Source organism: Adiantum capillus-veneris, chromosome 17 (genome assembly GCF_014529385.1).
Source record: "Adiantum capillus-veneris isolate H3 chromosome 17, ASM1452938v2, whole genome shotgun sequence".
NCBI lineage: Eukaryota > Viridiplantae > Streptophyta > Polypodiopsida > Polypodiales > Pteridaceae > Adiantum > Adiantum capillus-veneris.
The window spans coordinates 119,585,639-119,613,379 of record NC_140947.1 but is presented as its reverse complement, the minus strand read 5'-3'; the positions used below and the strand labels follow the sequence as shown (position 1 = coordinate 119,613,379).

Genomic DNA, 27,741 nt, shown 5'->3' with positions numbered 1-27,741 from the left:
CATTTATGGTTTAGATGGCTTTATATCAAGCTTTTAAATGTTTGCCAAATTGATTATTATTGGCTTTAATGGATTCTTTTCTCAAACAAAACTGTTTCGAAAACTTGGTTCAGTTTCGAATCATACTAACCACTTGTTTTGTCTCATATTTTGTAAGGAACACGATGAAAACAATAACTATAGGCTCAAGTAAACTGCTCTCAAGGGTTTACTTGAAAAATATGCATAAGACTTTGGAATCGACAAAGGACAAAGTATATTCACAATTTTGGAATCGACAAAGTATCACAATTTTTTAGAATCTATGTTATCGATGTCACTCGCATTTTTAAGAAAAACTGTCCAAAGAATAAATTGAATATACTCTCTCTCTCTCTCTCTCTCTCTCTCTCTCTCTCTCTCTCTCTCACACACACACACACACACACACACACACACACACACACACGCATGGTTGCTACTCAAAAGAAGATCAAAGATCTTCAATCGAATGAGATTTTCACTCTTGTACTAAAACTAAAAATTGTTTGCATTTTTCAAAACTAACTCCTTATAGTGCTTTGTGTCAATTGTTATTCTTTTAGTTTATAGTAAACAAGCATGAACACACACACACACACACACACACAAAAATTAACACATGCCAAACAAAGAAACTTGTAATAATCCTCAAATTTTTGTAGCGAAAATTTAGTGGTAAATTGAACCAAATCACAAGTCTTTAAATCTGCACATAAACTAAACAAATTGCCCTCAAACTTTGAAGTTGAGACCAAACAAAAAGAGCGAGTACCCACAAGCTTTCTAGAAAAAAAATTCAGTTTCAAATTTTGAAGAGAACATTTTCCTGTAATGAAGTGCATTTCATGACTGGTCAGCATTCCAGAAGAAGAGAAATCTGCAGAAGAGAGAATACAACAGAATTCATTTTCTTTTCACATGCTGAAGAGTCTCACATGATTTCCTTCATGAAGGATAGGACGCGTCATATCCACAAGATCGTACCTCTCTCCTTGGCATGTGTGGTATCATCGTTCACCTACAAAATGCCAAAAACAATGGAATCGACTTAACGATTGCTTTTCAGCAGAATGGAATTCCCTCAACGATGTGTTGTGCAAACTCGTAAGCGTGTAGAAGCTACCTATGCAGCTACACAACCACAAATCTGCCCTTGCCATTGTTGTGGAGAACGTTTAAACCCCGCACAGATCTGAAAATACCTTGATGTTGAACCTTCTCATTCTTGTTTTTGTTCGGTCCTTCTGTCAGACTAGCCGGTGCAAACAATGGGAGAGTAGATGATGCTATACAAGAACCATTTATCAGTCGTAAGCCCACCTTGTCGGAAATTTCTTGTGCTGCAAGTAATGTTAGGGAACATTTGCTCATCAAAAACCAATGACTTCCATTCATTAACGATTCTTGGTAAACAAAATAGTAATCGCAAGTTCACTTAAACAAGGGGAAAAAGGACATCATCACAAATTAGGCAGCTTCCTATAGGTCCAATACACTTGCTACAAAGAAATTTTTCAATTGATCAAAGGTCACACACCCCTTCAGCTGATTCCATCATCTTGATACAATTCTCTCAAATATGAAGTGTGCCCCAATCATTCAGACAATCTGCAACTTGCTTGGGCAATCTATTAGGGCTAGGGTTTCAGGTTAAGGGTTTAGTCAATAGGTTACAATTCATGACCAATAATTCCATTACTGAATGGGCCTTGTAAAATCTCTCTACCAGGTGACATTTAGTACACAAGATCTCTAAACAGTCGCTAAGCTGATTAGCATGCTCTCTGCCATAACAAAACAGCCGAACACGGTCAATCTGTAACATGAGGACGGGGATGTTACACAAAATTTCTATACAGCCAATCAAGATCCATCTGCAACATGGCAAGAGTCTTGTTACACAAGATCCCTAAACAGACAATCAAGATCCATCTGCGACATGACGAAAGGGATGTTATACAAAATCCCTAATCAGTTTCTGAATGCTTTTCTGTACTTTCTGCCCTAACAAAACTGCCAATCTGCGACATGATGAGGGATGTTACACAACACCCTTATACAGCCAATCAAGATCCATCTGCAACATGACAACAGGGATGTTACACAAGATCCCTAAACAGCCAATAAAGACCCATCTGCAACATGACGAAAGGAATGCTACACAAAATCCCTAATGAGTTGATGTTTAGTTCTGTCGGTGGTACATTGCTTAGCCTCTAACATGATGAGAACTATCCTTCGATCCTTCATGACCGATACTTCCATTACTGTATGGGTCTTGCAAAATATCTCTACGAGGTGACATAGTGCACAAGATCCCTCAAGGGCCGCTAAGCTGAATAGCATGCTTTCTGTACTTTCTGTCCTAATAAAACAGCCAATCAAGGTCCATCAACGACATGACAAAGGGGATGTACACAAGATCCCTATACAGCCAATCAAGGTCCATCTGCAACCTGACATAGAAAACATCATGTACCTTGATATGAATGACAAAAGGGATGCTATACAAGACCCCTAAACAGCCAAATCAAGATCCATCTGTGACAAGACGAAAGGGATGTCACACAAGATCCCTAATCAGTTGCTATATGCTTTCCGTACTTTCTGATCTAACAAAACTGCCAATCTACGACATGACGAGGGGATGGTGGTACATGTGCTTAGCCCCTACACATGATGAGAACTATCCTTCAATCCTTCTCTGCATGGACGATTAAAATCAGATCAGTTTGCAAGTCACAGAGAAGCTGGGAAAAGGATATGAAAAATATAGATGTTGGTGTTGACATCATGATGAAGAAAGACACCAAAAAACTCTTCCGTCCTTCCTCCTGGATTTTCTGAATCATACAACAAAGTCAGGTAGTAACCATCAAACTCCTTGAACTGTTGCTCTTGCATGCTTGAATGGTGGAAGCAAGCCTGAAAAGACATACAGAGTACAAGGCATTGATAGAGATTACAGCACAGCGATCAACAACGTGCATGCATGCCAATGAGAACCCAAATGTGAAGCTCAGTTGCACAAACAGCAGTCTGCAGGGAATGATGAAGGAGACGATGCAGTTCATACAGAAGACTCAACGAGACAAGGAAAATAGGAAACCACCGTACATGCAAGCAGAATCGCAACGAGGAGACACAAAACAAGTTTTCAAATTAATGTATGGCGCTTACGCCGGAAAGCCAATCTGTAATGGCGTTTACAGCAGTGATGGAGCTGCGCGGGGTAAGGGAAGTTGCCGTGGACCGACACCAAAGATTCTTGAAGCCTGCGGAGATGGTGCTCCTGCTCTTCTGTCTTCTGCTCACGGTATTCTTAAGGGTCTAAAAAAAGGAGCTATGGGAAAATTATTCTCAAAATTTGAAAAATCAAGCTAATTTATAATATTTTTACACTAAATTCCTCAAAATCTAGGCAGAGTTTCTCTTGCTTTCTCTCAATCAGGATTTTTGAATTTTATAGCGGCACAATTGTAAGCCGAGAGCAGTGTTAAAAAAAAACCGGGGTCTAGTGTATTTTAACCGGTTGAAATTCTAAAATCTCGGTTAGATTTTAAGCTTGCCTTGAAGAAAACCGGAAAATTCTCACAAGTTTTAGTGTAATTACTGGCAAAAGCTTCAAATTTTGGCCTAAAAACCGGGAGAATTTCAAGTTTGCCCTTATTTTCTTTGGTTAGAAAAAATGTATTTTTGTAGCCCTGGGCCCGAGAGGTGTGAATTGAGAGGTGGAGTGTAAGTGTTCCTTTTCGAGTTGTCGCAGGTTGTTCTTGAGGCTTGTAGCATCTCTGTTCGAAGGTTTTGTAGAAATTTGGAGTTAGGTAATGTATGGAGGAGAAGAATTTTCATATTATAATCTTTAATCAATGTGTGACTCACGCATACCTCCAACCCCCAAAAAAAAAAAAACCATGGCTTCAATTCTTGCAAAATGTCATGTCCCAAGGCATAAAAACATCACTATGGTTTCATTGTCTATGCACACATGGTGTATTGCCTCATATTCTTCATTACATATTACTAGCTCGTGTGACTCTCCTACGACGGGTCTCGTTTGTTCTTACCAACGATTTTGAATGACAATCTTATATAGTTTCTCAAGCTCACTCATGAGCACACATAAAAACACTCATAGTATATGTCTCTCATTCCTCTATTATTGCTTTCAAATGTCTCTATGTATCTATGTATGCATGTAAGTATGTATATATGTGTGTATGTACTCAAGTGCTTATGTAGATGTACATGTGTGTGTGTGTGTGTGTATCCTTATACATCTTCCCATGACACAAGTGGTATTTCTAAGTTATGAAAAACACTAACTTCTTTAAGTAACATGATATTTATGAGGCTTGGATCTATCATCACAAACATTGCCTTTGGCACATAATTTCATGTTCATTCATGTCACTTCTTTTATGATATAAAAAATCCTCAAATGCAAACATAAATGATGACATTTGGATTTAGAGCTTCTTAACCCATAGTTCCTCCGTGGAAGTTTGCCCCTCTTCAGTCACGCACTATAGCTTACAAGATGCCACAATACTAATCAGGTTCATGTGCATGGGCTCTTCTTGCTCCTCTTTTTGAGGATTTTTTCAAAAATAATATCTAATCTCTCTCTCTCTCTCTCTCTCTCTCTCTCTCTCTCTCTCTCTCTCTGTGTGTGTGTCTATCTATTTATCTATCTATGTGTGTGTGTGTGTGTGTGTGTGTGTGTGTGTGTGTGTGTGTGTTGAAAAATGGATTTACGTCTTTTCCAAATTCATTTTCTTTTTTAAATCTTGAAATTCATCTTGGAAATATCTCTCTCCTTCTCTAATTTTTTAGAACTCATATTAGAAATTACGCTCTCTCTCTCTCTCTCTCTCTCTCTCTCTCTCTCTCTCTCTCAAAATAGCACAACACTCATGGCAAGAAATTAGTGTTCAAATCACATGTGCATGACATGGATGGCAGACAAACATGCCATGTGCACATATGTGTGGGTAAGGGAGTCACAGGCACGTGCATCGATGGTTGCACAGAGAGAGAGAGAGAGAGAGAGAGAGTAAGTGATTCCTCCTAACTTTTGTGATTGGTACTCCATGGCAATATCCCACCCTTGGGCCTCATGTCTTTTGAGTTCATGACTCCTACATCCAACAGAGAACATCGACTCAAAATCGTAGAAATAAACACATAACCAAATGAGAGAGAGAGAGGGAGAGGGAGAGAGAGAGTTCTTTGTTCATGGAGTTCTTCTGAAATTTTGTTTTGATGGCCGATGTTTCATTGGGCAGTGATCTATAGCAAGTGTGGAGCAGTCTATGAGCATGAGCATACTCTCCATCAATGGTGTCTCCAACAAATCTCATGTTGAGTGCAAGCCAAACACTCTGCACATAGTGCAAAGGCTTCATGGTAAGGTGGTAGATACAATCAATGTAATTGCAAACTGAGATAAAGGGAAGAGTGTTATTTTAAAAGAAAAACTTTTCTAGGGCAAGTAAAAAGGAGAATCTAATGAGAAATTTGGGTAGAGGCACCAGTGCATCTAGAGAGAGAGAGAGAGAGAGAGAGAGAGAGAGGAGGGGGGTGGGGGCAGGGATGTATTATGGTGATTGCTCATATGGAGTGTAGCTCTGGGAGATGGTAGTCGTAACATTTAATGGGTAATTACTTATGTGTAGTGAAAATTACATAGACATAATGAGCATAGCAAGAGTGCTTGGTTGGAGAGAGAGCAACAAAAGCATAACAACTTGTTAGAATTAGGCATGAACAATACTTCAAAGAGAGAGAGAGAGAGAGAGAGAGAGAGAGAGAGAGAGATTAACATTTGACAATAGTTGAGGACTGTCATAATAATCAATATCTAATTCTCCTAAATGATTTTCTCATATTAAACTGATCATTTAATGTGGGGAAGTGCCAGGGGAGAAAAAGCTAGAATGTTGGTTAAGCTAGCAGACCGGCCACAGTAGGGATCCAAAGGAGGGAAAATAGGGATCCAAAGGGGGGGCCATCTGCAAAAGAGCCATGTGCAACAATGGGCTAAAAAGACCCTAAGGTTCAGCCCATTAAGACTTCCAAAATGCTAAGGTTCCAAAATTCAAAGGTTGTGTCCAAAGGGTTAAAGCTTAGGGGGAATTGGATGCTTTGTGTGCTCTCCAAAGTCAACACACATCCCTACACATGAGGGGGCGAGCCCTAAAGGTAGGGGATGAGAGAGAAAGCCACACACACACACACACACACACACACACACACACACACACACACAAGTCCCCTTTACACAAAGGGAATTAGGGACACATGTCAGCTCCCTAGCCCAGATGCCCACAAGGTGTGCCCAATTCCTATTGGATGGCCTTGGAGGTGGAACAATGAGAATTAGGCTAGAGTAAATCTAGTTTAATTAATTTAAAAACACTTAATGAAAGAACCAATGAGAATTAAGTCTCCTAGAAGACTATTGGACAGTCTCCCAAGGGGTCCAATGAGCATTCAGGAGCCCAATGGCTTGCCTGATTCCTATTGGCCAGGAGGCAAAGGGGTCCAATGAGAGTTTAGTTTAATTATTAAATTACCTAAGACTCTCACAAAAGGGGAAAGGGGGACACATGTCAGAAGGCTATCACTTATGTTGCTTAATGGTCATTGCCTTGACTTGGGGAGGGCCAATGAGGGCTGAGCAAGAGCAAATAGCAAGAGGGCTCGCCCAAGAGAGAGGGGGGGCTGATTTTTGCAAGGAATTATCACACACACACTCACACAATCTCATGTGTGAAGAAAGAGAAGACTATCTCTTCCCAAGCTTTAATGGAGAGCTCATCACCTACTCCAAGCTTGTGAGATAGAAACCTACATCGACACTCTCTTGGCATGTGGATGCAAATCCAACCAAGAGCCAAGCTTCAATGCATGCTCATCTCCTCTACCAAGCTAATTACTAAGCTAAAGCTATGCTAATATGAGTGATTATGTGAGGAGATGTACATCTTTCTCGTAAGATACTCCTTCTTCCTCTCAATCTACTCTCATACCCTGCTAGCTCTCACCATCTTCGAAGGTGTGTGAGGTCTTGGGTCTGAGAACGGGGATAATTAAAGTTGTGTTTACTAAGTGTTTTGCTTAGTGCATGAAGCTTTCGTCTTCATTGCACTAGCTAGTCTTGAAGGAACACAAAGAATTGTATTGTACAATGTCTCTCTTGATAGGAGAAACCATAATACAAAGCCTTTTGGAGGGGGGACCGGCTCCATGCAAATCCGGTCCTCAATTGTTGTCAATAGCTTAATTTCTCTCTCTTTTGAAAGTATTGTTGATGCTATCTAACTAGGTGTTATGCTTTTTATTGCTCTCTCCACCCAAGCACTCTTGTAATTCTCATTAGGAATCTATTCTAATGAAATGCCCACTATGTTCATGCTAATTTCCGCTACACACAAGTTATTAGGCCATTAAATGTTACAAGGACCGGATGCACATGGAGCCAGTCCCCCCTCCAATAATAGGTTTCCCCCATCAAAGGAGACATTTTACAATTAAATTCTTTGTGTTTCTTCAATAACTCTACTGCAATGAATATGGAATCTTCAAGCACTAAGCTAACACTTTTAAAACCCAACATCAATTCTTCATTGGTCTTAGAACCAAGACCTCACACACCTTTGATGATGGTGAGAGCTCGCGGGGTATGAGAGTAGACCTTAGAAGAAAAAGAAGTAGTCTTACGAGAAAGAAGTGTTCTCCTCACATAACCACTCATAATAGCTTAGTAATTAGCATGGTAGAGGAGATGAGCATGCATTGGAGCTTGTCTCTTAGTTGGATTTGCATCACAAGCCACGAGTTTATTGGTGTAGGCCTTACTTCTCACAAGCTTGGAGTAGATGAAGAGCTTTCCATTAAAGCTTGAGAAGGAGATAGACTTTCTTCACTTCACACATGAGCTTGTGTGTGTGTGTGTGTGTGTGTGTGTGTGTGTGTGTGTGTGTGTGTGTGTGTGTGTGTGTGGAATAATGCCTTTCCAAATCAGCCCCTCTCTCATCTTGGTCGACCCCTACTGCCACTTACTCATGCTGGCTTCCTATTGGCCCTTGAAAAGCCTAGCCAATAGCATTTGAGCAAGAGTTTTACTCTTGTTGGCTTCCTATTGGCCCGTGGATATTTTAGCCAATAGCCTTTGAGAGGTCCAGTCAAAAGCCTTGTGACAAGTGTGCACCCTTTTTCCCTTTTGTAAATGCTCAAATAATAAATTTAATCATCTGAATTCATGTTGGATCTTTTAGTCTTTTGGCCAATAAGAATTAAGCAAATTTAAGAGCTGCTTAATTCTCATTGGACCTTTGATTATCCAATAGTCTTTTAGGGAGACTATTTCTTATTGGTTGTTTTTTTTAAGCATTTATAAAATAAGAAATTTAGTTTATACTATCTGAGCCCTCATTGGTCCACCTCTATGTCTCAGGCAAGAATTGGGGTTTTCCTGCATGCCTGACATGTGTCCTATTTGCTTTGTGGAAAGTGTAGTGTGTGTGTGTGTGTGTGTGTGTGTGTGTGTGTGTGTGTGTGTGTGTGTGTGTGTGTGTGTGTGTGTGTGTGTATTCCCAGTTTGTCCTCTTTCCAGCTCGCCCTCTCCTTTGTCTTCTTGCTGATTGTCTTTTGTTGACTTCTAGAGTTAGCACTTTTAGTCACTAAGCCAAGTTCCCATGGCCTATGACCTTTAGAGTTAAAAAATTGGAACTTTGCCCTATGGAAGTCTTAATGGGGTTAAACCTAGGGGTCTTTTAAACTCCATTGATGTATTGTGCTCTTTAGCAGACCATCCCCATCTGGATCCCCAATTCCCGTCTTTTGGATCCCGTGTTGAGATCGGTCTGGCAGCCTTTCCAATATCCAACCTTTGCTCCCCCCTGGTATTTTCCTATATTAAATGATCAGTTTAATATGAGAAAATCATTTGGGAAAAGTAGGTATTAGGTTTTTATGACATTACCTCTCTCTTGATATCATAGTCGTCCTCGACTATGAGGTAGAGAAGATAAAGCCTAATCATTAGTCTGTTTGCTAGCGGGTAGAGGATCCCTACTTTACCCTACGACATCGTTCCAGAATGGATGACTAATTCATTTGGTGCTTGAGAGACTTAGCTGCCGCAAGCATGTCTGCTCATTAGTCTGTATCAATCTTCCATAGTGGAGTGGCAAGCTCTACTTGGTGTTTGGGAGACGTCGTCGCCACAAACATGATCCTAAGCATGCATACTTCTTAACATTTGTGTCTAATAAATAAAAGAGAGTCTTATAAGAAAAACATTGATAATTTAAAACATATTTACATTTGCTTACTCTAGGAAATCATTGTAAGCATTGACAAGGTTTAGGTTATCCTTTAATTGTATGCCTTGCATCCATCTAGCATCTTCAAAAGGAGAATTCTTAAACTTAATAAGATACCATCGAATAATCTTACTGCCTCTCAATACCTTGTCTTCATGTCAGAGAATGGACTTGGGCTGCAGTACCTCGTCTTGGTCTTCAATCTCCGATGGGTCTTCTATGGTTGCTTCTTGGGTTGGCTCTACTTGGTAACGCTTTAATAGGCTCACATGGAAAGCATTGTGTATGAGCCAGTGGTTGGGCAACTTGAGCTGATAAGTTGTCTCATTGATTGGCTTAAGAATCTAAAAGAGGCCATAGTACCTTCTTGCTAGTTTAGCATCGTACTTTTGGTGTCCCGTAGGATTCTTGCCCGTCGTATGCCTTAACCAAGCCTTGGGAAATTTAAGCAAGACCCAATCATTTTCTTTAAAGGTCAGGGCTCTTTTGTGCTTGTTAGCAGCAGCCTTTTGCCTTTGTTGTGAGATGGATATAGCATCTTTAATCTTTTGGAAAGATTCTTGTAGGTCGCGGCTATATTCATCTCCAGCGAAGATCTTCCCATGTACCTTAAGTAGCAAAGGACTTTTTGATCTCCCCTCAATTACCTCAAAAGGTGTTTTTCCCGTGGATGTATGTATTGTGTTATTGTAAGCATAGTCCACTAAAGGTAAGTACTTCTCCCATTGGGACCTTTGATCTACTTAAGTGACATAAGCTTTTAGTAGATCAAGAATTGTTAGGTTAGCTATCTCACTTTGGCCATCCGTTTGTGGGTGATAGGCCGAAGAGAAATTTAGCCTTGTACCTAAATTCTCAAAGAGAACCTTCCAGAAATTGCTGGTCATCCTAGGATCTCTATCCGAGACTATTGACATTGGCAAGCCATGGTACTTAAAGATTTTTGATATAAAGAGGGTTGCCATTTGATGGGCCTTATCAGGTATGAAATGTGCTTGTTTTTGCTGAACCTGTCTACTAGTGTCCATATTCCCGTATTCCCATGTGTAGACTTAGGCAATCCAAAGATAAAGTCCATGGATATGCTCTCCTAGGGTGAATTAGGAATTGGCAAAGGTTGAAGCAAACCAGCTTGCTTCCCTCTATCAAACTTCATCTTTGCAGCAAACCACACATTTGGAAACATACTCTTGTATGTTCGCTTGCATGGTAGGCCAATAGAAGTACATTTCTATCCCTCTTAGGGTAGCTTGAATCCCTCTATGCCCCGCATATGGAGGAGCATGAGATTCATACATTACTTTCTCACGTAGTGAGTTAGTAACGCATAGCCTATTACCATGGAGAAGATAAACATCTTGTAGGATAAATGGTTCCTCTTTCTTCCCTAGTGCAAGGGTTGACGTCACATCTTTAAAATCGAAATCATTAGCAAACTCATCTATCATATTAGATAGATCATTGTGAGTTGCTATTGATATCGCGTTCACTCTTGGTCGTCTTGAGAGAGCATCGACTACTTGATTACGCTTGCCAGCAATGTGAGCAATATGAAAATGAAATTGTGAAAGGAAATTTTCCCACCTCGTTTGTTCGTCGGAGAGCTTTGTCTGCATCATGAAGTACTTAAGGCTTTGGTGATCCCGTTCACAGAATGAAAGGAGTCCCCAATAAATAGTGCTTCCACGTGTCTAGGACATGTGGAACTACTAATTGTTCCTTTTCATATATGCCTAGAGCTTGCTCAACTGGGTCAAGCCTTCGAGTTTCATATGATATGGTGTGCCCTTCTTGGAGCAGCACGGCTCCAAGGAAATCACCACAAGCATCGCATTGGACCTCAAATGGATTTGAGAGATCCGGTAGTGTAAGCACAGGATGAGAGATAAGCTTCTCTTTAAGCTTTTCAAAAGCAGTGTTCTTGTCATAATAACTATGATCTAATTCTCCTAAATGATTTTCTCATGTTAAACTGATCATTTAATATGGGGAAGTGCCAGGGGAGAAAAAGCTAGAATAATGGTTAAGCTGATAGACCGGCCACATTAGGGATCCAAAGGAGGGAAAATAGGGGTCCAAAGGGGGAGGCCATCTATAAAAGAGCTATGTGCAACAATGGGCACCAAAGACCTTAGGGTTCAGCCCATTAAGACTTCCAAAATGCTAAGGTTCCAAAATTCAAAGGTTGTGTCCAATGGTCAAAGGCTTAGGAAATTGGATGCTTTGTGTGTGTCCCAAAAAGTCTTCACAAACTCCTACATGGGAGGGGGCAAGCCCAAGAAGTAGGGGATGAGAGAGAAACACACACACACACACACACACACACACACACACACACACACACACACACACACACACACAATCACAAGCTTCCTTTGTACACAAGGGGAAAGAGGGACACATGTCAGCTCCCTAGGCCAGATGCCCACAAGGTGTACTCAAATCCTATTGGATGGCCATGGAGGTGGAGTTAGGCTAGACTAAATCTAGTTTAAGGGGTCCAATGAGCATTCAGCAGCCCAATGGCTTGCCTGATTCCTATTGGTAGGAGACAAAGGATCCAATGAGAGTTTAATTGCATTTATTAATTACCTAAAGCTCTCACAAAAGGGGAAAGCGGGACACAGAAAGCGGGACAACATTTCAGAAGGCTATCACTTATGCTCCTGAAATCCTATTGGCTAAGCTTGGGGAGGTCTAATAAGGTGCTAGCAAGAGAAAATATCAAGAGGGGTCGAACAAGAGAGAGAGAGGGGGCTGATTTTTCAAAGGCAATTATCCACACACACTCACACAAGCTCATGTGTAGAGTAATAAGACTCTCTCTCTCTCTCTCTCTCTCTCTCTCTCTCTCTCTCTCTCTCTCTCTCTCTCTCTCTCTCTCTCTCTCTCTCTCTCTCTTCCTCTTCTCAAGCTTAAATGGAAAGATTATCACCTACTCTAAGCTTGTGAGAAGGGAGGCCTACACCAACAACTCTCGGCTTTGGGATGCAAATCCAACCAAGAGCCAAGCTTCAATGCATGCTCATCTCCTCTACCATGCTAATTACGAAGCTAAGCTATGCTAATATGAGTGATTATGTGAGGAGATGTACATCTTTCTTGTAAGACTACTCCTTCTTCCTCTCAATCTACTCTCATATCCCACTAGCTCTCACCATCTTCGAAGGTGTGAGAGGTCTTGGGTCTGAGACCGTGAGGGAATTGATGTTGTGTTTGATAAGTGTTTTGCTTAGTGCTTGAAGTTTCCATCTTCATTGCACTAGCTAGTATTGGAGGACCACAAAGAATTGTATTGTAAAATGTCTCTCTTGATGGGAGAAACCATAATACAAAGCCTTTTGGAGGGGGGACCGGCTCCATGAAAATCCGGTCCTCAACCGTTGTCAATTGCTTCATTTCACTCTCTTTTGAAGTATTGTTCATGCTATCTAACTAGGTGTTATGCTTTTTGTTGCTCTCTCCACCCAAGCACTCTTGTTATTCTCATTAGGAATCTATTCTAATGAAATGCTCACTATGTTCATGCTATTTTCCACTACACACAAGTTACTAGGCCATTGAATGTTACATTGGTATCAAAGCACAAGGTTTCTCTTTTCTTGCTCAAGAAGGGAGGTCCTCAAGCTCTAGCTATAAATGGTTGGTACTATTAATTGCATGTGAGTAAGTAGAATAGGGATTTTTCAGCGTTGTAGTGCGCCTGCCTTTGAGAGGTTAACGGGGCATCACCATCGAGAGATATGGTCTTAATAGTGGAGTCCTACGGGGCTTGCCTATGGCTTAACCACGATCCTTGACAAGAGCCGGTGTTGTTTTGGTGTTGAACAACCCTCTCTTCTATTCCTTGCAATGGATGGTATTCGAGCCACGGGTACAGTAGCTTGAGTGCTTTTTCTAAAGGGGTAAAGAGGAGTAGCAACTAGGGCTTGAAGTGCCAAAGTACACCTAAAAAGGGCTTGAAGTGCCAAAGTACACCTAAAAAGTTTACACCTAAAAGTTGTTAGAATGGCTGACAATAGTAAAGAGAGTGAAATTAATGTTGATAACTTTGATTTTTCTAATGAGCAGGCTACTAATGATGCCCCTATGCTTGTTAACTATCTTGTTTCTAGGCTTCAACAAGCCATGGGCAATCCATCCCTCCAAACTGAAGTGCAACGGCAGCTTCGTACTCATGGGATTCTCCAAGCTCCCCACCATGACAAGAGAGTACCTAGGAAGCCTCCTTGTGAGACTTCCAAAAGAGGCCTGTCTATGATTTGGGAGGAAGAAGAGGATCCATATGAAGGGCTCAGAAATTTGCTCCTTGATGACGCATCTCCTTCTCAAAGGAGAATTCAAGAACCCCCACCGAAGGAACAAGAAAGAAGTGAGTCTCCTGCCACCTCAGCGGAGATGGCTCGGCGAAGACGGCGGGCTAAACACTCTCCATCACCTCCAAAACAGAGAAGACTGTCACATACTTCTCCACACCCTACTTCAAAGAGGGATGACAAAAAGCAAGAGAAGAAAAAGGCGAGAAAGAGGACACCCTCTTCTCCATCTTCTCATCCTCTTCCTCTTATGAAAGTGATGGTCAAGACAAATAAGATCAAGGCAACAAAAAGGCGAGAAATAGGTCACCCTCTTCTCCATCTTCCTCAACTTCTTCACCTTTTGAAGAAAGTGATGGTGCAACCTTTGAACCATCAAAAAGAAGAGGCCATAGGAAATCCTATGCCACGTGGAAGAGGTCGTCCAAGCTTAAGAAGTTCAAAGAGGGAGGAAAGAGCATCTCTTTTCTTACCTACGATGGCACCTTGGTGCTACGGACAAAGTCTTGGCCTTTATCCAACAGTTCGATGTGGCGTTTAGAGATGAGGGCTTCACAGAGTCCTCTAAGCTACGCCATGTAGCTATGCACTTCCAAAAGTCTGCCAGACAATGGTGGTCTAGCCTACGGGCCAACGGTGAAGCTCCACAAACATGGAAAGCTTTAAGAGCTCCATTATGAAGTAGTTTTTGGCCACCGATGCCAAAGACAAAGTACTCACCGAATGGCAAAGCTTGAAGCTCTCTCCCTATGAATCCATTCACAAATATGTAGACAAGTTTTGGGACTTACAACTCAAAGCCACTGTCTTCAAGAAGTTGGATTTTGGAGAGCAAAAGCAACAATTTTGTGCGGGCTTAAATGGCGGAGTATGTCAACCATACACCATACTATGGTGGCTTCTCGAATCAATTTCCAAACGGGGGCTAAAAGAAATTTCAAGCCCACAGAAAACAAGGGTTCTAATGAGCCTAAGGGGAAGGACAATGTCCAAAAGTCTCCTAAGGGAAAGTCCAACAAAGCTAAGGAGAAGGGAGTTTACAAAGGTAAAAACAAACTCTCTCCTCAAGAGCTTGAGTGTTATCGCAAGGATAACCGTTGTTTCAAGTGTGGAGAGCAAGGGCACGCGTACCGCTTTTGTCCCCAAAAGATCACCCTCCATGAGCCTCCTAGGGCTACCTTGGTCAAAATGCAAGAGGAGGAAACTCACCACAAAGGATCTCCTTTATGCCATGCTTGGGGAAAGGTAAGAGAACATGATGCTTTTATTCTCTTTGACCCTGGTTCTACTCACAATTTCATATCCACAGAGTTGGCCACCAAGCTAGGCAGACAAGCTTACGAGATGGGAGATGTCCTACCCGCAGATGGTGCTTTCAAGGGGCAAGAAGCTTCAGTAACTCCCTTAATCGGGAAATTGAGGCTCCATGTCTCCAAAGCTATGTGGACAAAGAGGACTTCTTTATCTCTCCTCTCAAGCATGAGGATGTAATCCTAGGGGCACCATGGTTTGATCGCATGGCTGCCAATGTTAAATTCCCTGAAAGGAGAATCTCCTTTAGGATCAAGGAAAAATATATGTATATAGATGCTAAGGAAATGGGTTAAAGATACATATGTACATACCCATTGTACATATGCAAGCTTTCAATAAGTCAATAAAGAGCTCTATTTCCGTGTACATAATTTTTGTTAAAGACTCTCAAATTGAACCTAATGTTTTAGCAAAAGAAAATATACACAATCAAAAGAAATTAGAGTTATCCAATCCTCTCAAGGGGTTTCAAGATGACTTTATTGATGACATTCCTTGTGAGCTACCTCCTAAACGAGGCAATGACGACCATGCAATTCAACTTCTTCCAGGAAGTTCACCGCCTAACAAACCTCCTTATAGAGTTTCTCAAGCTCAACAAGAGGAGATTATGCGGCAAGTGCATGAGTTAGTTGAGAAGGGCATGGTTAGGCCTAGCTCATGTCCATTTTGTTCTCCTGTGCTACTAGTGCAAAATAAAGATGGCACATATTATATGTGTGTCGACTATAGAGCACTAAATAGGATCACTATCAAGAATAGGTTTCCCGTTCCACGGGTAGAAGACCTATTTGATAAGCTGCAAGGGTCCACCTACTTCAGTAGGATTGACCTAAAAAGTTGCTATCATCAATTAAGGATAGTTGATCAAGACATTGTAAAGACCGCATTTTGCACTACGTTCGGTCTTTACAAATACATTGTCATGCCTTTTGGCTTGACCAATGCACCAGCCACATTCAAACGCTTGATGGAGAAGCTATTCAAGCCTCATCGAACCTTTACTGGAGTGTTCTTTGATGATATCATCATCTAATCTAATTCATAAGATGAAGACAAGCAACACCTCCAGGTAATATTTCAAGTTTTAAGAGAGAATAACTTTATGTTAATCAAAAGAAAAGTGAATTTTTCTTACAAGAGATTTAGTATTTAGGTCACATATATCTCTCAAGATGGCATCCAAATGGATCCATCAAAGTTAGAGGTAATAACACGATGGCCTAAACCAAGAAATCTTCATGAACTAAGAAGCTTTATAGGTATGTGTGCATACTATAGATGCTTCATAGAAAAGTTCTCACTAATAGGAAGACCATTACATGACCTAACAAAGAAAAACGTTAGGTACACATGGTCTGCCAAGAAGAACAATGCTTTCGAAAAGCTTATCTCTCAACCTGTGCTTACACTACCGGATCTCTCAAAGCCATTTGAGGTTCAATGTGATGCTTGTGGTGATTGCCTTGGAGCTGTTTTTCTCCAAGAAGGGCACGTTATAGGCTATGAAAGTCAAAGGCTCGACCCTATTGAGCAAGCTCTAGGCATATATAAAAAGGAACTCCTCGCAGTTCTACATGCCTTAGACTCATGGAAGCACTATTTATTGGGACTCCTTTCATTCTGAGAACGGATCACCAAAGTCTTAAGTACTTCATGACGCAAACCAAGCTCTCCAACAAACAAATGAGGTGAGCAAATTTCCTTTTGCAATTTCATTTCATATATTGCTCACATTGCTGGCAAGCATAATCAAGTAGCCGATGCACTCTCAAGATGGCCGAGAGTGAATGCGGTTTTCATAGCAACTCACTATGATCTATCTTCTATGATAGATGAGTATGCTATTGATCTGCAAATCCAACCAAGAGCCAAGCTTCAATGCAAGCTCATCTCCTCTACCATGCTAATTACTAAGCTAAGCTATGCTAATATGAGTGATTATGTGAGGAGATGTACATCTTTCTCGTAAGACTACTCCTTCTTCCTCTCAATCTACTCTCATACCCCTCTAGCTCTCACCATCTTCGAAGGTGTGTGAGGTCTTGGGTCTGAGATCGTGAGGGAATCGATGTTGTGTTTGATAAGTGTTTTGCTTAGTGCTTGAAGTTTCCATCTTCATTGCACTAGCTAGTATTGGAGGACCACAAAGGATTGTATTGTAAAATGTCTCTCTTGATGGGAGAAACCATAATACAAAGCCTTTTGGAGGGGGGAACGGCTCCATACAAATCCGGTCCTCAACTGTTGTCAATTGCTTAATTTCTCTCTTTTTTGAAGTATTGTTCAAGCTATCTAACTAGGTGTTATGCTTTTTGTTGCTCTCTCCACCCAAGCACTCTTGTTATTTTCATTAGGAATATATTCTAATGAAATGCTCACTATGTTCATGCTATTTTCCGCTACACACAAGTTACTAGGCCATTAAATGTTACAATTCTCCTTGGTAGACCATGCATACTTAATGTTCTTTTCTGTTAGGTCATGCAATGGTCCTGCTATGAGTGAAAATTTTTCTATGAAGCGTCTAATAGTATGCACACATACCTATAAAGCTTCTTAATTCATGCAGATTCATTGGATTAGGCCATGCTTTTATTACTTCTAACTTTGATGGATCCATTTGGATGCCATCTTTAGAGATAATATGACCTAAATACTGAATCTCTTGTAAGAAAAATTCACTTTTCTTTTTATTTATGTAAAGCTCATTCTCTCGCAGAACTTGAAAAATTAACTAGAGGTGTTGTTTGTGTCCGTCCAAGAATTGGAGTAGATGATTATATCATCAAAGAACACTCTAGTATGTAATTGCGGTGAGGCCTAAAGAGCTTCTTCATAATGCGGCTGAATGTAGCTAGTGCATTGGTCAAGCGAAAAGGCATGACAATGAATTTGTAGAGACCAAACGTAGTGCAAAATGCGATCTTTACAATGTCTTGATCCACTATCCTTATTTGGTGATAGCCACTTTTTAGGTCGATCCTTGTAGCTTATCAATAGGTCTTCTACCCGCGAAACGGGAAACCTATTTTTGATAGCGATCCTATTTAGTGCTCTATAGTTGACACACATACGATATGTGCCATATTTCTTTTGCACTATTAAAACTGGTGAACAAAATGGAGATGAGCTAGGTCTAACCATTCCTTTCTCAACCAACTCATGCACTTACCGCATAATTTCCTCTTGTTGAGCTTGAGAAACTCGATAAGGAGGTTTATTAGGCGGTGAGCTTCCTGGAAGAAGCTCAATTGCATGGTCATCATCCCCTTGTTTTGGAGGCAATTCATTAGGGATGTCGTCAATAAAACCATCTTGGAATTTATTAAGGAAATTAGATCACTCTAATTCTTTTTTATTCCCTTTATTTTTATTTGACAAAACATTAGGTTCATTTTGAGAGTCTTTTACAAATATCATGTACACGGAAATAGAGCTCTTTATTGACTTATCAAAAGCTTGCTTATGTACAAGAGGTATAGTGTTACCTGACTCGTTAGCATATATGTACATGTCTTTGTCCTTGTACTTAAAGTAAATTTGGTTTTCAAGGAGCTTGATGTTGGCCGCCATGCGATCAAACCATGGTGCCCCTAGGATTACGTCCTCATGCTTAAGGGGAGAGATGAAGAAATCCTCTTTGTCCACATAGCTTTGGACATGAAGCCTCAATTTCCCAATTAAGGGAGTAACTGGGACTTCTTCTCCCTTGAAAGCACAATTGGCTGGTAGGGTATTTCCCATCTCAAAGTCTTGGATGCCTAGCTTAGTGGCCAACTCCATGGATATGAAATTGTGAGTAGAGCCGTTGTCGAAGAGAATGAAAGCATGATGTTCTCTTACCTTTCCCCAAGCATGGCATAGAGGAGATCCTTTGCGATGAGCATCTTCTTCTTGAACTTCAACTATGGAAGCTCTAGAAGGTTCATTGTGTGTGTTATTTTATGGGCAAGCACGATAAGCATGCCCTTGCTCCCCACATTTGAAACAACGGTTATCCTTGCGATAATGCTCTAGCTCTTCAGGAGAGAGTCTATTTTTGCCTTTGTAGACTCCCTTCTCCGTAGCTTGGTTGCTGTTGAAGTTTCCCTTGGGATACTTTTGGACATGGTCCTTCCCCTTAGGCTCATTACGATCTTTGCTTTCCATGGGCTTAGGATTTTTCTTAGCCCCTTGTTGGAAGTTCATTTGTGAAGCCACCATAGTATACGGTGTATGACCGCTGAAATAGTGCGATGCCTTTGGGAGTTGACATACTCCGCCATATCTTCAGATAAACCCGCACAAAATTGTTGTCTTTGCTCTCCAAAATCTATCTTTTTGTAGGCAGTGGCTTTGAGATGTAAATCCCAAAACTTGTCTACGTATTTGTGAATAGATTCATAGGGAGATAGCTTCAAGCTTCGCCATTTGGTGAGCACTTTGTCTTTGGCTTTGCTAGCCAAAAACTGCTTCATAATGGAAGTTCTTAAAGCTTTTCATATTCATGGAGCTTCACCGTTTGCTCGTAGGCTAGACCACCATTGCCTGACGGATGCATGGCTACATGACGTATCTTAGAGGACTCCATGAAGCCCTCATCTCCGAATGCCACATCAAATTGTTGAATAAAGACCAAGACTTTGTCCGTAGCACCAAAGGTGCCATCGTAGGTAAGAAAAGAGATACTCTTTCCTCCCTCCTTGAACTATTTGAGCTTGGATGACCTCTTCCAAGCGGCATAGGATTTCCTATGGCCTTTCCTTTTGAGTTCTTTGGGAGATGCACCATACTTCCTTCAGAAGAGGAGGAGGATGAATATGGAGAAGAGGGTGACCTCTTTCTCGCCTTTTTCTTCTCATACTTTCTTTCTTCCTTCTTGAATTATGATGAGAAGGACTATGCGATGGTCTTCTTCATTTAGGGTTGTTGGAGAGCGTTTTGCCCGCCGTCTTCATGGTGCCATCTCCACCGAGGTGGCAGGAGAGTCACCTTTTTCTCGTTCTTTCGGTGGGGGCTCTACCATTGAGATTTGGGCTCTCCTTTGTGAGGGAGTTTCCCCATCAACTTGTAAGCTTTTGAGCCCTTTGTATGGGTCCTCCTCTTCTCTCACCGTAGAGAGCCCTCTTTTAGAAATCTCACTAGGAGCTTTCATAGGCACTCCCTCTTCTAGGTGAGGAGATTGGAGAATCCCATGGATGCATAGTTGCTGTTGCACTTCTCCTTGGAGGACTGGGTTGCCCATGTCTTTTTGAAGCCTAGTAATAAGATAGTTCACAAGCATAGGAGCATCATTAGTAGCTTGATCATTAGTAAAATCAAATCCATCAACGTTAATTTCACTCTCTCTACTATTGTCAACCATTCTAACTAGGTTTTAGGTGTAAATTTTTACTTGTACTTTGGCACTTCAAGCCCTAGTTGCTACTCCTCTTTACTTTCAAAGATAAACACTCAAGCTCATGTACCCGCGGCTCGAATATCATTACTTGCAAGGAATAGAAGAGAGGGTTTATCATAGCCCAATCGGCATCGGTTCCTGTCAAGATTCTAATAGCTCAATAATGGTTACACCGTAGGCAAGCCCCTTGGGACTCCATTATTAAGACTATAGCTCTCGACGGTGATACTCCTTTAACTATACGAAGCAGGCACACCTCAAGGATAATAAATCCCTATTCTACTTACCCTCATGCAATAAATAATACCAACCATTTATAGTGAGTTTGAGGACCTCCCTTCTTGAGCAAGAAAAGAGAAACCTTGTGCTCTAATACCAATGTAACATTTAATGGGTAATTACTTATGTGTAGCGAAAATTACATAGACATAATGAGAATTTCATTAAGAGATATTCTTAATGAGCATAGCAAGAGCGCTTGGATGGAGAGAGAGCAACAAAATCATAACAACTAGTTATAATTAGGCATGAACAATACTTCAAAATTGAGAGAGAGAGAGAGAGAGAGAGAGAGAGAGAGAGAGAGAGAGAGATTAACATTTGACAATAGTTGAGGACCGGATGCACATGGAGCCAGTCCCCTCTCCAATAGGCTTTGTATTATAGGTTTCCCCCATCAAATGAGACATTTTACAATACAATTATTTGTGTTCCTTCAATAATATGCTAGTGTAATGAAGATGGAAGCTTCAAGCACTAAGCTGACACTTTTAAAACACGACATCAATTTCTCGTTGGTCTCAGACCCAAGACCTCACACACCTTTGAATATGGTGAGAGCTAGCGGGGTATGAGAGTAGATCTTAGAAGAAAAAGAAGTAGTCTTATGAGAAAGAAGTGTTTCTCCTCACATACTCACTCATAATAGCTTAGCATAGCTTAGTAATTAGCATGGTAGAGGAGATGAGCATGCATTGGAGCTTGTCTCTTGGTTGGATTTTCACCACAAGCCAAGATTTTGTTGGTGTAGGCCTCACTTCTCACAAGCTTGGAGTAGATGAAGAGCTTTCCATTAAAGCTTGAGAAGGAGATAGACTTTCTTCACTTCACACATGAGCTTGTGTGTGTGTGTGTGTGTGTGGAATAATGCCTTTCCAAATCAGTCCCCTCTCTCATCTTGGTCGACCCCTATTGCCACTTACTCATGCTAGCTTCCTATTGGCCCTTGAAAAGCCTAGCCAATAGCATTTGAGCAAGAGTTTTACTCTTGTTGGCTTCCTATTGGCCCATGAATATTTTAGCCGATAGCCTTTGAGAGGCCCAGTCAAAAAAGCCTTGTGACAAGTGTGCACCCTTTTCTCCTTTTTGTAAATGCTCAAATCATACATTTAATTATCTGAAGTCCTATTGGACCTTTTAGTCTTCTTGCCAACAGGAATTAAGCAAATATAGGAGGTGCTTAATTTTCGTTGGACCTTTTGACTGTCCAATAGTCTTTTAGGGAGACTGTTTCTTATTGGTTGTTTTTTTAAGCATTTGTAATATAAGAAATTTAGCTTACACTATCTGAGCCCTCATTGGTCCACCTCTATGTTCAACCAATAGAATTCATGCAAGACTTGGGGGTTTTCTTGCATGCCTGACATGTGTCCTATTTGCTTTGTGGAAAGTGTAGTGTGTAGCTATTAAATCTTAGATATAAGACATAATTGAATTTTTACATTCAAAAGACAGATGGCAATGGAACAAAGAATAGATAAGTACAAAACAACTCAGTATTAGAATCATTTAAGTACAATGTGTGTAGGAAAGAGATCCCCTTTTAGTATGCAGATAGTAAAGGAACTTCCCAAACCATAAGTGAGTGTTCCATCTAGTGTAGGACAGCTTGCCAAAGTCAAAAAACCCTTCCAAGATAAGATAGCATCCTTACCTGCATCCATCCAAACAAGACAAAAATTCAGTTAGCCTTGGAAGTGTTTTACAGGTATCAATAGACTATACCAATTGTTATCCATGTCCATCTTACAAAACGTTTTTACCTTTTACAAGCTAAGTCCAAAGTAAATCATTTATATATATTTTCACAGTGCTTCTAGTCAAAGAGAACCTATATCTCTTATAATCCAAGTATCAAATTTTCCCTCTTTTTTTAATCCCAAGTGGTATATTCCTTCAAAAAACAAACTTATTGAGTTATAGACCGTCGGATTAATGAGGTTTTATTAGTAACCAAGACTAAATTCTTTTTATGGAGTAGATTCTAAGTTAAGAACTGATAATGTTTTTTGTTTTCCTCAAATGGAGTCCAATTCTTCCTAAAAAAACATATCAATATCTCATAGCTACCCAAAAGGTAGCGGCATAGCCCGTCTAAAAACAGTGACTAAAAAGTGAATGCCAATACCGTATTACATAGCCTCGAATAATCCAAAATAATACTGATCAGGTCTTATGAATGCCACGGAACCATATTCCCTCCAAGGTTTAAAATAAACAACTTACCTTGTACAAGGGTCAAAGAGTATATGGTTTTTTTTTTAAATTCCATACGCCACCTTACACAAAGGGTTTTAACACATTGCAAAAGTGACAGCCAGCATGATACCCAATTATACCAACTACAGTACCACTTGTAGGGTAGAATACTCATCCAAGGTGTAACCCCTTTCCAAGCCCAGATTGGATGCTTACCATACAAATGTCAAGCCAAGCGGTCGTATACTTACCTTCCAATTCAGTACACTAAGAAAACCCTTTTCTTAAACATTCGTAACCCAGAACGGTGGGTTTTTCCATGCAAGCGGCTACAGTAGCCTTCATAAAAAACAATAGTTCTAACTCGGATGCCCGATATCCCATAGTCCCCGATGCTTCCGGTGTTAAAACTGCCAAGGTCAACCCCATTTTACTTAAAAAAAACCAATCAGACGGTATGAAACGACACTGTCTCTGCAAACGGAAAAAAACCTGCAGAGGCTAAAAGATTCCAAGGTACCATGGTAATACCAAGACCACATACCAATCATAGGAGTAATTATGAATCCTGCTACGCACAACGTGATAGTAAAAAAATAGTTAACAACAACCGTAAGAAACCCAGTCCTTACACCACATGATCACAAGCAGTAGATGCCTAAGGCAAGGTATTTTGAGCAAGGTATATACCACTATCATGCCATTGTCCGACATTTGTTAATACTTACCCTACTGTGCCAACCAATAACAAATGAATTCTCAATGTAAAACTATAGCAAAAAATTCAAACACAACCAGTAGCGAAGCAAGCAAGGGTAGAGAAAAACCTGAGAAACCTGAGTCATGAGCTCCATAGCTCCTTTTGTGAAGCAAGCAGTAATTTTTTCAAAAAAAACACGACAGAACAACACTAGCTAAGTGAGGGGCAGAGATGCACCCTCACCTATTTAAATAGTGGAAGGAGGAGGGACTGCTAGTCCTCTGAGCGACAGCCCTAAGTGAGTCGGGCCGCCTTCCTGGAGACTATGTGTGTGTGTGTGTGTGTGTGTGTGTGTGTGTGTGTGTGTGTGTGTGTGTGTGTGTGTGTGTGTGTGTGTGTGTGTGTGTGTGAGGTAGCTCTATTTGGCTCGCAGATACCTATGAGTGGGGAAATCCACAGCAAGGATGGAGAGGCCGCCTTCATGGTGTGATGAAGAGGGAAAATGCAATCACGCTCGGCCACGCCAGAGATAGAGATCTCTAATTAGATCCTTAGGTTAATAACAAGGGTTATGCCCCATGGTGTTGCTAAATAGTAATGGCATTTTAAGTAGTAACCCTAGTGTATCAATGCAACCCAGCTATTTCAAGGCTAGATTAAAAGTGGTGGGGGGGGAGGGTGGGGGGGTTTGTTTTGAAACAACAAGAATACTATAGTACCGTAGTGTGTGTGTGTGTGTGTGTGTGTGTGTGTGTGTGTGTGTGTGTGTGTGTGTGTGTGTACCCGCCTTAACCCAGGCGCCATACACAATGGGTTGGTAGTAGGCCCATTGTGTATGGGCCTACTACGTAATTAGAGAAATGAGATTCTCTTGTTTAAAGTATAACCCAAGCCAACTATGTTGGGTGAGAGATTGTGTAATAGTGTTACAAATCTGGTTTCTATTAAACCCGTTAAGGCAATACTTTCTGATTAGTAAATAAACCTCCTCCCAGGCAAGAAAAGAGTTAGAGGAAGAATAGAAAATTAAGTGTAGCAGGCTGATACAAGAGCTAATAGCAACCTTGTAATGCCTATTGCTATTCTTTTTTATGAATTCTATAAGTGGTAGTTTCAGCCTTTTCCACACAAGCCTTAGGTCATACCCACCAACAGATGGGATATGAAGTGAGATAGAAAGGTTAAGGAATTGGACGATGTGCAAAAAGCCCCATTGGGTGTGATGATCTCATGGACAGAAGTGGGTTCAATTTTAAGGCAATGAGGGTAAATCATACAAATTTCATTGAGGAAGTCTCTATTGTTGACACTAAGTAAGTCATCCATATATCTATAGGTATGTCTGAACTGTGAAAGCTTATTTTTGTATGATTCCATGGTTTTGATACACCACTTGTATTCAAAGAAATCAAGGTAGAGCATGAGAATCCCATGGGGATACCTAGGCATTGGTTAAAGCAAAGACCGCCTGAAACTATAATGCAATTACACAACAGCCAGGAGATGTAAGAGCAAAGCTTAGCTTCATTAAAGTGTAAGGAGTGTACGGGTGAGATACGTTTATCCACCTGGGTTTTTTGGAAAGAGAGATGTAGAAAAGCTTCTTCTTTCTAGCATTGGAAAAAGCCATTTTAATCACCTTGGCAAGAATAGTCTTAAGGCCAAGATCCCCTCAAGGGGAATGTTTTCATAACATTGTGTAATGTCAGATAAAATGTGGAAGATTTGCTGAGGAAGGTTAAGCGAGACTTCTGTAGAGTTTTTTGTAAGCCAAAAGGGATTGTATTGAATATGTAAGAAGTCCTGGCAAATTTTTTGTTTAGTGGCACAAATAAGGTTAAATTTCGTAATATAAGGTCAAGGCAAAAAGTTATATCCTTAGTGATATCAATAAAAATACTATTGGAGGCACCAGATCTCCATCTGAACTTATGCTTATGAATTTCATAAGTGGGAAATAATACATGTAACTTAGTGTTCAGCACAGAGTAGTCTAGATTCCCTAAGTGTTTAGCAATTTTATTGGTAATTGTTTGTAGTGGAGATTTAATATTACAGAATTCCTTACCAGATACTCGATTATGAGCGTCCTTCCAAGCAAGGTATTTGCATAGAATAGTGGGATAGTTAGAGCTTTTGTCAAGCCCGACAACAAACCATTTATCATAGATTTTTTTAAAATCCAAAGTTAGCTGAGAAGTAAGCCAAGAATCATCAGAGAATAACCATTTACTAGGTAGTTGTGATATTTTTTGAAGGAAACATTCCTTCACAACTTCCCTTAAGTCCAGTAGGCTGTCATCTCCAGTCGGAGAGCACTAACAAGGTCAGTGAGGTAGCTTAGTATAGCTGATAGAGCAAGGTAGGGGTTTTTGGGAAAGTTAGGTATATGATTGAGCTCTTTGGACAAAATTCTACGTATTTTAGTATTTTCAATAATGCTAAGATCACAGGTGCAAACATGGTTACCAAAAGCCTCAATATCCTGCAAAAGGTGGTAAACTGAAAGCATGTACAATGATGAACAGAATCATGTTGAAGAAAGTCATTATTGTAGATTAACCTCTTTATGGGATGTTGATACTTCCATCCTATGAGTATATTGTCGAGTAATTTGTGATAACCAAAAAACAGATCAAAGCACTCACAAAAGATTTTTTGGTTGAATCAAATCAAGGAGTACATTGTGAAAAAGACACTGTATGTAGATGAAACCGTTGTCCGGATCCACTTTGTTGAGATTTCTTCTTCTACAAGGGCTTGTAGTAACCTGCAATATCACCAAGGTTTAAAATTCAGGGAAGTTCCTGATGGGGGGGAGACCTGCATCTACCTCTTGTATAGCTACGAACTCTTCCTCCGTTAGAGGATGAACTAGGTGTTAGAAAGAAAGTGAAGGAGTTGGGGGTAATCAAAGAGTTAGATCTTTTGAGAGCAGGGGAGCCATCCTCATCAATACAAGGTTTAAGTAGACTAGTGATGAACTTAACACCTTTAAAGTTAGCATAAGTAGTTAAGTAAATTCCGGGTTCATCAGATTTTAACTCCTTCAAGATATCAAGCATTAGTCCACGGAAGATGTTGAAGGCAATCTGCGCAATTAAATTTTCTTAGCTTGGCCGCCTAACCAAGAGCAAATGAGGGAGAGATGAAAATCCACAGGTTTTTCCAGGAAGAGTAAGTCCAGATGGTTGAGAATAAACCAAATGGTATGATCGAACCACATGATGCTAGATTCACAAGGGGCTTTAGGGTCAAGAAATCTGCAGGCACACTTACATAAGGACGAAAGAAATTCAAATGGATTCAGTGTAAAAATCCGGATTACTCTTGGTAAATTCCATGTTTCCTTTGGTACGGATGTAGAGGCCAGTATTGGAGGGACACTTGGAGTGGTCAATGAGATTGAGATTGAAGGGTGCTTTGATAAGCTCCCCTTTGTCCAGAAATTGCCCTCCTTTTAGAATCTTGAGTCTGCAATCTTCCACAATAGAGGCAGGGAGGTTGGCAAGGTACACCCAAGTTTCCTCAAAATGGGTGCTAAGAAAGCTTTGTTAGGCAAGACCCAAAGCTGATGGTCAACCCCGAGGGATTCAATTTAAATTTGTCTAACAGGAAAGACATAAAAAACTTTGGATATTTTGGGCACCATCTCCAGGAGGTTTGAGTCATTGAGGGAGCAAAGATTACTCTGAAATTCCTTAACTACTTCAAGGGCTGCACTATCCCAACAGAAGATTCCACCAATTTGTGGAATAGATGGAGTAGCCGGTGCACAGACAAAAGAGGGATTGAGACCACATAACTTCCTTAGAAAGTTAGACAGATCGGCACAAGGAGAGAAAAATACGGCAAGCTCTTGCTGGTATTGTGAGGATAGTAGAGGAAGATGGGCTATGTAATGGGTAATTAAATTCACTCCTTCCATGGAGTCTTTATCTAGAGTCGCCAGAATTTTGACCCAATTATTAAAAGACAGCATATGTAAGACAGATAATTTCTTGTCAGAGGTAAGAGCCGAATCATATATTAGTTGAGAAGCATACAAGCTGCTAATACATCTGAGTACAAGAGATGTGGCCACTGAGAGGGACTCCGAGAACAATTACAATCCTTGTGAGAGAGCAAGAGTCTGCAATTTTTCAAAAAAGTGTGGTGAGGTTCACTTATACTTACCATAGTAAGTAATACAATCCT

The 27,741-nt window shown here is 40.6% G+C and overlaps 1 protein-coding gene across 3 annotated transcripts; it reads right to left on the bottom strand.

Moving 5' to 3' along the window:
- Window positions 1-716: 716 nt before the first annotated feature.
- On the bottom strand, window positions 717-3,355 carry LOC147437971 (uncharacterized). Of its 3 annotated transcripts, XM_086486043.1 has the most exons (5): window positions 3,202-3,355; window positions 2,788-2,946; window positions 1,224-1,359; window positions 1,006-1,039; window positions 717-898 (listed from the first exon to the last, which is right to left on the bottom strand). In XM_086486043.1, exons 2-4 carry the CDS (start codon window positions 2,923-2,925, stop codon window positions 1,029-1,031), a joined length of 285 nt encoding a protein of 94 aa, XP_086342169.1. In that variant the 5' UTR covers window positions 2,926-2,946; window positions 3,202-3,355; the 3' UTR covers window positions 717-898; window positions 1,006-1,028. The 3 variants fall into 3 exon arrangements, with proteins under 3 accessions (XP_086342169.1, XP_086342170.1, XP_086342168.1); XM_086486044.1 differs by having other exon boundaries at window positions 717-1,039; window positions 1,145-1,359; XM_086486042.1 differs by having other exon boundaries at window positions 717-1,039.
- Window positions 3,356-27,741: the final 24,386 nt, after the last annotated feature.

Excerpts from the sequence above, each read along its gene's own strand:
- LOC147437971 (XM_086486044.1), bottom strand. The coding sequence starts at position 2,925 with ATGCAAGAGCAACAGTTCAAGGAGTTTGATGGTTACTACCTGACTTTG. Across the intron at positions 1,360-2,787 it reads ACACCAACATCTATATTTTT|CAAGAAATTTCCGACAAGGT; the intron begins CATATCCTTTTC and ends TTACTTGCAGCA.